This window comes from Gigantopelta aegis, chromosome 13 (genome assembly GCF_016097555.1).
Source record: "Gigantopelta aegis isolate Gae_Host chromosome 13, Gae_host_genome, whole genome shotgun sequence".
NCBI classification, from domain to species: Eukaryota; Metazoa; Mollusca; class Gastropoda; order Neomphalida; family Peltospiridae; genus Gigantopelta; species Gigantopelta aegis.
Genome location: NC_054711.1, coordinates 16,698,090 through 16,710,584, shown reverse-complemented (window position 1 = coordinate 16,710,584; position 12,495 = coordinate 16,698,090). Strand labels below are relative to the sequence as shown.

General features: G+C 39.8%; 1 protein-coding gene across 1 annotated transcript in view; it reads left to right on the top strand.

Annotated features, from left to right (window-relative positions):
* LOC121387533 (nephrocystin-3-like) overlaps positions 1-12,495 on the top strand; it is a 40,947-nt gene that overhangs the window by 9,482 nt on the left and 18,970 nt on the right. The window contains exons 7-16 of the mRNA XM_041518686.1: positions 332-417; positions 2,853-2,942; positions 4,306-4,438; positions 6,085-6,252; positions 6,690-6,793; positions 7,425-7,539; positions 8,406-8,549; positions 9,301-9,395; positions 11,105-11,290; positions 12,036-12,177. Of these exons, the coding sequence (XP_041374620.1) occupies positions 332-417; positions 2,853-2,942; positions 4,306-4,438; positions 6,085-6,252; positions 6,690-6,793; positions 7,425-7,539; positions 8,406-8,549; positions 9,301-9,395; positions 11,105-11,290; positions 12,036-12,177 (1,263 nt within the window). The remainder of the gene's footprint in view (positions 1-331; positions 418-2,852; positions 2,943-4,305; positions 4,439-6,084; positions 6,253-6,689; positions 6,794-7,424; positions 7,540-8,405; positions 8,550-9,300; positions 9,396-11,104; positions 11,291-12,035; positions 12,178-12,495) is intronic.

Below are 12,495 nucleotides of genomic sequence, written 5' to 3'. Positions count from 1 at the left end.
TTCAACATTAAACATTCATGTTAATTTTTTATTTATTTATTGAATTTAATTGAATTGAATTTATTTTAATTTCTTTTAAGCACAACTTAGTTGTGAATATTACATGATGGAAAAATATCTGCCCGGTTCCCCCCCCCTCCCCCAACCCTAACCCTAACCCATACCCTAACCCATACCCATACCCCTAACCCCTAACCCTAATGCTAACCCTAATCCTAACCCGAACCCCTAACCCCTAACCCTAACTAAAAATAATAAAGGGGGGACCGGGCGGATATTATACCATCTGCATGTCACTGGTTTTGACTTAATCTATTGTGTACAATTTTAGGCCATTGAAAGAGAGAAAAGGATGAGGAAACAGCAGATAGAAATAGCCTCCTTTTTGGCCGTGTTTTTAGGAGATACTCTTCACAGGTGACCTTCAGTATACATGTTTATTATATAACATTTAGTGAAATATCTTAAAATATCAGTGAAATAAAAGAGTTATCAGTCACTCAGTGATGATCACACATTTTAGAGTGAAAATTTCACTATTTCATTCTAAAATGTGTTATCGTCACTGTAGAAAGTGTTATCTTCACTGTAAGAAAGCCACAACTATTTTTCTGCTGGTATTTTAAAAATAACGGTAAATTCCTAAAAGTTATATAATAAATAGAATATCTCATGTTTTTTGTCAAATATGATTTATATCTCATCTTGTGAAGTTTGCAATCATATCACACTCTTCATGCAAGCGCGACTCGTGAGATATAATTGCAAACTTCACTCAATGAGATATAAATCATATTTGACAAAAAATGTAAAATATCCTCTATATATCAGTGGTAGATCACGAGTGTTTGGCCGACCCATTGGGTTTTTCCTATTCCAACCATTGCCCATGACTTATATGTAAAAGGCTGTCACAATATTTCACGTGTACTTCTGTTCTGTTTATGTGTCGGTTACACAAATTTAAATGAATGAATGAATAATTAATGCAAAATTTAATTTAAATTCACACAGACAACCAATCACTTGTAACATGGATCAAAAGTTGCAAACAAGCATTATCAAAATTTTGTTCATGTGTTACAAATTTCCATGTATTCCAAGAATGTTCTAAACTAGTCCAGAGGGACGTAGAAAGTGTGGTCCTTACTATGTCCGGATCTTGTTACATGATGTATATATAGCCTGTATACTAGTGGCATCATGTTTCAACCATTTCTCAACTGAAATAGTGCAACAAAAGGACACACAAACCAAAGATGTATAACCTACCTTACTCACAAAATCTTGATTGAATCATTAACAAAATAAATCTTCAACGACAACCTTGACAAATATCCCCACCATTTTAAATTTGCTAAGTATAGAGGGAAGTAACTCACTGTGCACGTTGAGAAAGGCATTGACTTATTTTTGGACCAGGGCCCATGGAGTGTATTTGAAAAGTGGGGTGGGGCTATGGCATGAATGATGGAAATTGAAATTGAAGGCTAAAACGTGATATTTCGCAGTTTGGGGGCATGCTTCCCTGAGAAACATTTGAATTTCAGGTGTTCAAATATAGAATTTCCAGCCTTCTCAGAAAATTAACTTGGGAACATGTGGGGGGGGGTAGGTCATGGACCCACAGCCCCACCTCCTCCACTAACTCCCCCATAGAAACTCAATGCATAGCAACATCATTACTCAAATGGAAATATACTATCTTATTGCAAATCTTTCCTTTTATTTTACATTATGTATGTCAGTGTGGTACAGAATCGTAGTGCAAAAATTTAATGTGTTACAATTAGGTAACCCAGCCGGAAATTATTTGGTTTAGTACTGCCAGAAGAAGTATTACTGTGTGTGTTACAAGATATCTAATCTACGTCTGTCCTTAACTAACCTCACGAGAGTCTTCACACGTGGTCACCTGTGTGTTTTTTTCCAGTTACAGTGCACCACACTAGGATTGGCACACTATCAAATATGATGGGTTTTCTGTGGGATGGTTACAGGGGCCTAGCTTCTATATATGCAGGTACGCAGCTGCATACCACCTGAGATTACAAATTGTGTGTGTGTGTGTGTGGGTAGTGGGGGGAGGGGGAGTTGGGCACAACCAAAAGCATTTCATTCCATTGCCAAAAATGTCTACGTACCACCTGAGAATCCCAAGCTAGGCCCCTGGGTTACCTTTGAGAAATTACACCTGAAAATCCCAAACTAGGCCCCTAGGGTTAGACTACTTTTGAGAAAGTACACAACATTTTTTAACTGACTTTACTCATCAGTTACGCAAAATAATTTATACAACCGAACAAGCAGTTACCTGGGTAAGAATCTTGTAAACCAAGTTTCGATTATCCAAGATTTTGAAATATTGTCCTCAGTCCCTACAGAAAATTCAGCATGTTTTTGCCTTGATATTCAGACTCATGAATGTCTAACACCGTTTCAAGATTCATAATTATTTTGTGGTTTGAACCCAATGCTGGGGAGTCATTGTCCAAACAGGGGGCGGGACGTAGCCCAGTGGTAAAGCGTTCGCTTTATGTGCAGTCGGTCTAGGAATAATCCCCGTCGGTGGACCCATTGGGCTATTTCCCGTTCCAGCCAGTACTTTACAACTGGTGTAACAAAGGCAGTGATATGTACTATCCTGTCCGTGGGATGGTGCATATAACACATTCATTGCTGTTAATCGAAAAGCGTAGTCCATGAAGTGGCGACAGCGGGTTTCCTCTTTCAATATCTGTGTGGTCCTTAACCATATGTCTGACATAAATAAAAAGTGTTGAGTTTGTTGTTAAAATAAAACTTTTCCTTCATTAACCAAACATTACTGGGGGTTTTTCAATTTATTTCAGATTTACAAGTTACGAGGTTAACTGTGGCCATCTAGACTTGCCGGGTTCAAGACCCATGATCTGTTGCTTTACAGACAGTACAAACAAAAGGTAGAGAGTTACCTCCCTTCAAGTCCTGTGAGTGTTGATGCTATAATGATACATACTGCTAGGAGTATTATAAAAGCTGCAACATTAAGGTATCTGAACAACAACCATACATGATAGCCACACAGAATGTCACTGGTTCGAATCTCCCGTGGAGGTCAGTTGTCTGTTACATTAATGAACATAGTGTATTCAATATTCTTGATGGTTGAGTTGGTGTCCCCGCTGGAACTGCGACTAGAAATAACGTTCCCAGTGTAGTGCACCTCACTCTCCTTAATCTCCGTCAATCTCTTGTACAACTTGGCTGCATTGTCATAGTCTTTCTGTCAATACAAAATAAAAATAATTTTAAAAAAAAGAAGCATTTTGAACTTACCATAAAAGCAATGTATGTATGTATGCCCAGCCTCGGTGGTGTTGTGATTAAGCCATCAGAAATAAGGCTGGTACCAGCTCCCACCCAGAGCAAGTTTTAACGACTCAGTGGGTAGGTGTACGGCCACTACACCCTCTTCTTTCTCACTAACCGCTAACAATTAACAACTAACCCACTATCCTGGACAGACAGCCCATATAGCTGAGGGTTGTGCTCAGGGCAGCGTGCTTGAACCTTAATTGGATATAAGCACCAAAAATAAGTTGAAATGAAATGATACACGAGGAAATGAAATAGTATTTGAAATATATTTAAATTATTTTATCCAGCAGATTTAGAATCCCATAAGACAATGTAGATTTAAATCAATATATATATATATTTTTTTTTTATAACCTGCCCTCCTCTTCCAAAAAAAAAAAAAAAAGTGCCTGAAACATTTTAACACAGACATTGGGGAGGGAGACATTGTAAATATATATATTTATGATGATGAGATGAATGGTGAAGCTGCTGTATTTCCATTTCGGTATGGGACTACTTGACAGGGCCATGCTACATGCTTGCTGTCAGTTGAGCTATTTCGGTATCACCTGAGCCTGGGGTACACGAAACCTGCAGTGCATGCTGGGTAACCATCCCCCCCATGTGGGGTCATACACTTAGGAGACACATCCAAAATGACACCCGTGAAACTCGCTGTATGTGGCTTTACACCTCCCCATTGATTCCATCATATCACTAATTGAGCTGGTATTGGATTGAAAAATCCCCAGTTGCCTCAGGTGGGATTCAAACCCAGTATCTACCAGCCATAAGTCTGATAGCTTCAATTTTAATCGATCATTGATCGATCACTGATTGGTATGTGAAAACTGATCATCGATCACAATATTTCATCTGATTGTCAATATTGCATGCACATTTTCACTCCTTCATTTGGCTTGCGCATGTATAATTTAAAACTAAATTTTTTCCCACACATAGACATAATCCTGATGCTAAGGAACTGAAGTGTAAGCTGCGGGAGAACAACGTGGTGAAAATCGTCTCGGAATGCGGCAGTCCCAGTGATAGAGCACAACGTGTTTTTACCGAGGTGGAATCCAGACTCAAAATGGTGAGAGAAGATTTTCCAAACTTTTACGTGTAACATTTCAATCAACACATACACCATGGACATAAACACTATCACCTTGTAGCTACATGCAACATTTCCTACCACCTTGTAGCTACATGCAACATTTCTACCACCTTGTAGCTACATGCAACATTCCTACCACCTTGTAGCTACATGCAACATTTCCTACCACCTTGTAGCTACATGCAACATTCCTACCACCTTGTAGCTACATGCAACATTCCTACCACCTTGTAGCTACATGCAACATTCCTACCACCTTGTAGCTACATGCAACATTTCCTACCACCTTGTAGCTACATGCAACATTCCTACCACCTTGTAGCTACATGCAACATTTCCTACCACCTTGTAGCTACATGCAACATTTCCTACCACCTTGTAGCTACATGCAACACCACCTTGTAGCTACATGCAACATTCCTACCACCTTGTAGCTACATGCAACATTTCCTACCACCTTGTAGCTACATGCAACATTCCAACATTTCCTACCACCTTGTAGCTACATGCATGCAACCACCTTTGCAACATTCCTACCACCTTGTAGTAGCTACATGCAACATTTTCCTACCACCTTGTAGCTACATGCAACATTTCCTACCACCTTGTAGCTACATGCAACATTTCCTACCACCTTGTAGCTACATGCAACATTCCTACCACCTTGTAGCTTGTAGCTACATGCAATATTCCTACCACCTTGTAGCTACATGCAATATTCCTACCACCTTGTAGCTACATGCAACATTCCTACCACCTTGTAGCTACATGCAACATTCCTACCACCTTGTAGCTACATGCAACATTTCCTACCACCTTGTAGCTACATGCAACATTCCTACCACCTTGTAGCTACATGCAACATTCCTACCACCTTGTAGCTACATGCAACATTCCTACCACCTTGTAGCTACATGCAACATTTCCTACCACCTTGTAGCTACATGCAACATTCCTACCACCTTGTAGCTACATGCAACATTCCTACCACCTTGTAGCTACATGCAACATTTCCTACCACCTTGTAGCTACATGCAACATTTCCTACCACCTTGTAGCTACATGCAACATTTCTACCACCTTGTAGCTACATGCAACATTCCTACCACCTTGTAGCTACATGCAACATTTCCTACCACCTTGTAGTTGGTAACCTGACACTAGTTCAGATTACATTATAGGACATTATTGACCATAGGAAACATTTTATTCTGTAACTTACCCATGATATCCATGCTATAAACCCATTTGATAATTTAGTGTATTAACCTGTGTTATAATGGTATGCAAATTTAAAGGCATATATGCAAATTTGTAAGGTCTCTAGGTAATAAGGTGTTACAGTTGATGGGTCATTTGTTTACAAGCCAACAAGACCTGTATACCTTAGGGTAATGTTTTCATAAGATTTAGTAATGACATCATATTACCGATGGAGGTGACTTTAGTTCTGTAATTTACTAAATTGTATTAACTTAAAGTAAAGTAGGACTAGTGAATTTTTAATCATGTCTAGTAAATTTTTTAAACCACTGATCCTATGCTAATAGATTTATAAAAATTCTAGAAGCGCTGGTACTATATTGTGTCGTTGTTTTCTCTCCATTTTTGTTTTATTTTAGGAGCTTGGTATTGAAACAAAGGATAAGAATCCTGGTGACGACCTTCAACTTGGAGACAGTCCTGAGCAGCTGTGTTGTGGTGCATTGTGGGATATCCACTGTGACTATGAACAGATGGAGCGACTGAATTACGCCATTCATTCAAGTTGTGAACTGGCTTTCGAGAGGGTAAGTGTGCAGGCCTCAGTATGTCCTGAAATTTGCTATTGAGTGAAAATCAGGCTATCGACGAACATTTTATGAGCTGGGCTTGCATTTGTTTTGGGTTTTTTAACACTGGAACATAAAATAAAAGTGGGGGAACCTCAAACACTATACTAAAGTTTTAAAAAATTGAAAAAGTTTCAACATTAAAAGACCCCCCACCCCAAAAAAAACCCACAACCCCCCCCAGCTAAAAACAGAAATCATGTTGATTAAAGAAAATTTCTTTTGTTTTCTTTTTTTACTTAAAAAATATGAATAAAAATACTTAAAATTTAATGATATTTATTTAGTTGCAGAAATCATGTGAAGAGTAAACCTTTGTAACAGATTCAGTAAATATGATTAATTATCTGAATACGGAATCCTGGTTGTTAAAGAATCATTCGTTTTCTTTTCAGTATTATGAGCGTCTGAATGCCCACGTGTCTGCGGCCGGTCCGCTCCCGCCTGTCTTGGTGAACGGTTGTTCTGGGTCAGGAAGATCTCTGTTACTGTCGAAATGGTAACATTATTTTTCAAGTTGCAAACTTTGTCTCTGTCTGTCTTTCTCTCTCTATCTTTGTCTCTCTCTCTTTGTCTGTCTTTCTCTCTCTATCTTTGTCTCTCTCTCGAGCTCTCTCGCTCTGTCTGTCTGTCTGTCTGTCCGTCCGTCCGTCCGTCTGTCTCTCTGTCTCTCTGTCTCTCTCTCTCTCTCTCTCTCTCTCTCTCTCTCTCTCTCTCTCTCTCTCTCTCTCTCTCTCTCTCTCTCTCTCTCTCTCTGTCTCTCTGTGTGTCTTTCTCTCTGTCTCTCTCCCTCTCCCTCTCTCTTTGTCTCTGTCTCTCTTTCTCTGTTTTTCTCTGTGTCTCTCTGTGTCTTTCTCTCTCTCTCTCTCTGTCTTTCTCTGTCTGTCTGTCTGTCTGTCTCTCTCTCTCTCTCTCTCTCTCTCTCTCTCTCTCTCTCTCTCTCTCTCTCTCTCTCTCTCTCTCTCTCTCTCTCTCTCTCTCTCTCTCGTCACAATAACTATTATTGTTAGGTACCAATCAACAATAGTTTAAAATATGCTGGTGCATCATTAATCATTAAACAACTATTCCTTTTCTTTGTTTACTCAATTTGACTGTATTAAATTATTTTGTGTTTTTTTGTGTTGCAGGATTCACCTCCAACAGGAGAGATGCCCTAGCACATTGGTTCTGTATCACTTTGTAGGGTCGGAGTCGTCCATCAGTGCTGACCCAATCGTCATGATTCGAAGACTCACCGCTCAGGTAGAAACTATCCATTCACATTTTTCAGTATTAAGCAAGAGTTCAACCAGACCGAGTAGAAAAATATTTGCTAGACTGGTTTATGTACATCACATTAAATGAAATGACTATATTTCAGACCAGTCAAATAGTTCACCAAAAACAATCTGGTAAAAATAGTTGAAACTTACCCGTTATTATTTTTTTGACGTTTTAAGTATGTAATGGGTGCAGAATGGTATTACACAGCCTCTAGATTTCAAAATTTCCAGGTGGCATGCCTCCGGACACCCTAGTGTCTTGCACTTTCCATGCTTGTCATTCCAAGAATTCATCTGCTGCCCCACTCCCAAAAAAAAAATCCAAGCTACGGCCCTGACACCAATTTCTCTCTCGCTATTCACTAGCAACTAACAACTACCCCACTGTACTGGACAGACAGCCCAGATAGCTGAGGTGTGTGTCCAGGACAGCATGCTTTAACCTTAATTTGATTTATTGCTAAAATAAATATAATGAATATATTAAATTAATTTCTGTTTTATTTTTCCCAGTAGCTGGGGTGAGACATAGCCCAGTGGTAAAGTGTTCGCTTGATGCGAGGTTGGTCTGGGATCGATCCCCGTCAGTGGGCCCATTAGGTTATTTCTCGTTCCATCCAGTGCACCACAACTGGTATATCAAAGGTTGTAGTATGTACTACCCTGTCTGTGGGATGGTGCATATATAAAAGAACCCTTGCTGCTAATCAAAAAGAGTAGCCCATGAAGTGGCGATAGCGGGTTTCCTCTCTCAATATCTGTGTAGTCCTTAACCATATGTCCGTCACCATAAATAGAATGTGTTGAGTGCGTTATTAAATAAAACATTTCCTTCTTTCCCTGTAGCTGATGCAACATGTGAGTTCTCCGCCGGCCTTGACCTGTGACTCTGTTCGTCTGCAGGAAGAGTTTCCAAGATGGCTGGAGAAAGTGTCGGCGAAAACACCAGGTGGCTCCATTCTCGTTCTTGACTCCATTGACAGAATGCCAGTAAGTGTGGTCATTTTGACATGCTTGTAAAGGTTGTACTATACAAAATAAAACCCCATAGGCGACCATGTTAATGTTTGTGCTTAAAAACACTATATGCAATATATCAACCAAACTATGACCCAAAATTATCAGTACTACAACCCCTACCTCAAAGTATTAACTGCAGAAAATGGTACCTTTCATGGCTCATTTTCGGTATAACCAGACGTTTTTGCAACACCCCTAGTTTCGCACAAAATTTGAGTACTGGTTTTTTTTACAGGCACCGGATACATGTTTCAAGCACATGGCTACTTGACACAGTAGTACTAGATGAAATAAAATTGCATATAATTTTAGCCCAGATGTTTTTGACATCCAGCACACTTACATTTATAACCAATCACAGGACTTGTGGTGTTAACTTCTCTATCAAAAGTTTGCTGCACCTCAAACTTTGACCCAGCCGGAAATTATTTGGTTTAGTGCTACCTATAGGAAAGGAATGTCTGTTTAGAGACATCTTAGCTCATTGTTTTTGTTTATTTGTTTGTTTGTTTGTTTGTTTTATCCCACTGTCCCCTTTCCTTTCTCCTTTGAATTCCAGGAAATTATAATCCACTTTTTTATATTTCGGGCATTTTTAATTTATATTCATATGATGTAATTGCTTTTATTGAATTAATAAAGGTATGTATTTTTTAAAAGCTTATATATATCATGACACAATAAAGAGAACATAAAATATATATATATTTTTTTCTCTCAGCAAGCTGAAGTCCATCTGAAGTTTCTGTTGGACCCTTTACCTGTCGACTGTCGAGTCATCGTGTCATGTCACGACGACACCTGTCAATCATGGAGGTAAGTTGAGTTTTTTTATAATGGTGGGTTTTTCATGCCAGTACCAGCTCCATCCCAGAGTGAGTGCCCTGCTAGTCTCAGTGGGTAGGTGTAAGGCCACATACACATGTGGTAGTGTTGGTATAAAGTGCTCCTACTGGCAGTAGCTAGTGGGAATTTCCCTATTAGCTTAGTTGGTAGAGCACTGGACTGAGAGTCCGTGGTTTGGATCCCCTCAGTGGAGGTTGATATTTTTCTGTTACATACAGAGTTTTACCCACTTCATGGGTGCGATTATGGGTGTGTCTCCCGAGTGTTGTGTTTTATCACACCTGTCATTCGTGGAGGTTAGTGTTGTCTTTTTATTACACCTGTCAATCGTGGAGGTTAGTGTTGTCTTTTTATCACACCTGTCATTCGTGGAGGTTAGTGTTGTGTTTTTATCACACCTGTCATTTGTGGAGGTTAGTGTTGTGTTTTTATCACACCTGTCATTCGTGGAGGTTAGTGTTGTGTTTTTATCACACCTGTCATTCGTGGAGGTTAGTGTTGTGTTTTTATCACACCTGTCATTCGTGGAGGTTAGTGTTGTGTTTTTATCACACCTGTCATTCGTGGAGGTTAGTGTTGTGTTTTTATCACACCTGTCATTCGTGGAAGTTAGTGTTGTGTTTTTATTACACCTGTCATTCGTGGAGGTTAGTGTTGTGTTTTTATTACACCTGTCAGTTGTGGAGGTTAGTGTTGTGTTTTTATCACACCTGTCAATCGTGGAGGTTACTGTTGTGTTTTTATCACATCTCTCAATCGTGGAGGTTAGTGATGTGTTTTCATTGTTTTTAATTTATTTCTATATGAGTTACATGATCATTTCTGGGATCAAGTTGTGTTGGGTTGCCAGTGATTTTAGTTCTGCATGAACCTGTTTGTGGGTGGATTACTTTATGAATTAACGAGTAGACTGCATGCTATTTAGCCACAGACTGGGAATAATCAACTGACCAGGGCCCCTGTTTTCAAAGCCATCTTAGCGCTACGAAATCGTAAAACTATCGTAGGTTGTGATGTCACTACAGCACACGCCATAGTGACGTCATAGCTTATGATCATTTTACGATTTCTTGGGCTAAGATGGCTTCAAAAATATTGTCCCATAGTATTTGCTTTGGCCCTTGAATTTAGGAGATACGAAAGCTGGTTGGGCCCGGTAGGTATTGCTCAGAATGCTTGTTCATTATTGACTTTACATGCAAATTCATCTGTTCCAAGAGGCGGGACGTAACCCAGTGGTAAAGCTCGGTCTGGGATCGATCCCCGTTGGTGGGCCCATTGGGCTATTTCTTGTTCCAGTCAGTGCACCACGACTGTGGTATGTACTACCCTGTCTGTGGGATGGTGCATATAAAAGATCTCTTACTGCTAATCGAAAAGAGTAGCCCATGACGTGGCGAAAGCGGCTTTCCTCTATCAATATATGTGTTGGTCCGTGACCATATGTCTGATGCCATATAACTGAAAATGAAATGTGTTGAGTGCATCGTTAAATAAACCATTTCCTTCCTTCTCTCAATATCTGTGTGGTCCTTAACCATATGTCTGATGCCATATAACTGAAAGAAAATGAAATGTGTTGAGTGTGTCTTAAATAAAACATTTCTTTCTTTCATCTGTTCCATTTTGACACAAATGTACTTAGTATAATCTGTGTTAAAACTTGGGGTTGTTTTCAGGTCGTGGCCCACCCTGAACCTGGAAGCTCTGAGTAACAAGAACGTGAAGGAATTACTTCACGCCGAACTGGCCACACTGGACGCGACAATCAGCCCCGACAACGAATCAAAAATACTCACTCACTGCCGCAACAGTGCCACCTGCTGTCCACTCTACGTCATGGTGCTGTCTCATTACGTAGCCAGGTCGGTTGTAATAAGGTTTAATATGTATTTATCAAAGGCCGTGGTATGTGTTATCCTGTTTGTGGGATGGTGCATATAAAAGATCCCTAGCTGCTAATCGAAAAGAGTAGCTCATGAACTGGCGACAGCAGGTTTCCTCTCTCAGTATCTGTGTGGTCCTTAACCATATGTCCGACGCCATATAACTGTAAATAAAATGTGTTGAGTGCGTCGTTAAATAAAACATTTCCTTCCTTATTGATATGTATTAGCCACAGAGAGTGAATAAAAAACGGTCCCCCAATATCTGTATTCACAAAGATAACAGTGGTAAAGTGCCCGCTTGATGCGCAGTCGGTTTGGGATCGATCCCTGTCAGTGGGCCCATTGGGCTATTTCTCACTCCAGTCAGTGCACCATGACTGGTACATCAAAGGCTGTGGTATGTGTTATCCTGTCTATGGGATGGTGCATATAAAAGATCCCTAGCTGCTAATCGAAAAGAGTAGCCCATGAAATGGCGACAGCGGGTTTCCTCCCTCAATATCTATATGGTCCTTAACCATATAACTAAATAAAATGTGTTGAGTGCATCATTAAATAAACAATTTCCTTCCTTCCTTGTTCACAAAGACAAGTTTACATGTTATTATTAACATGGCGCAATGTCTGATTTAGCTTAGTCGGTAGAGTGCTCGCAGATATGATAATTGTTGTTGGTACTGTTGTCAAGTTAGAACCTTGAAATATTTGTTTTTGTTTTTAGTTTTTTCCAAGATGAAGATAAAATTAGTCGAGACCTTGATGAACTTCTGTCCTCGTCTGACGTAGAGGAATTGTACACGACTATCTTAGACTACCTCAAGGTGGAATACGAAGAGACAGACAATGCAGGATTATTCAAAACAGTAAGTTTATTTTTTTTATAATGGGGGATTTTTCATACCAGTACTTGCTTCAACCCAGAGTGAGTGCACAGCCAGGCTCAATGGGTAGGTGTCAGGCCACATATACATGTAGTAGTATTGGCAGTAGCTAGTGGAATTTCCCTATTAGTTCAGTTGGTAGAGTGCTGGACTCTCGTACTGAGAGTCTGTGGTTTGAATCCCCTCAGTGGAGGTTGATATTTTTCTGTTACATTTGGAGCCGACATAGGGACTGGTGTGTTCTTAACACAAGAATACAATTATAACCCAGTCAGGACCCATAACAGTTCAACTACCCGT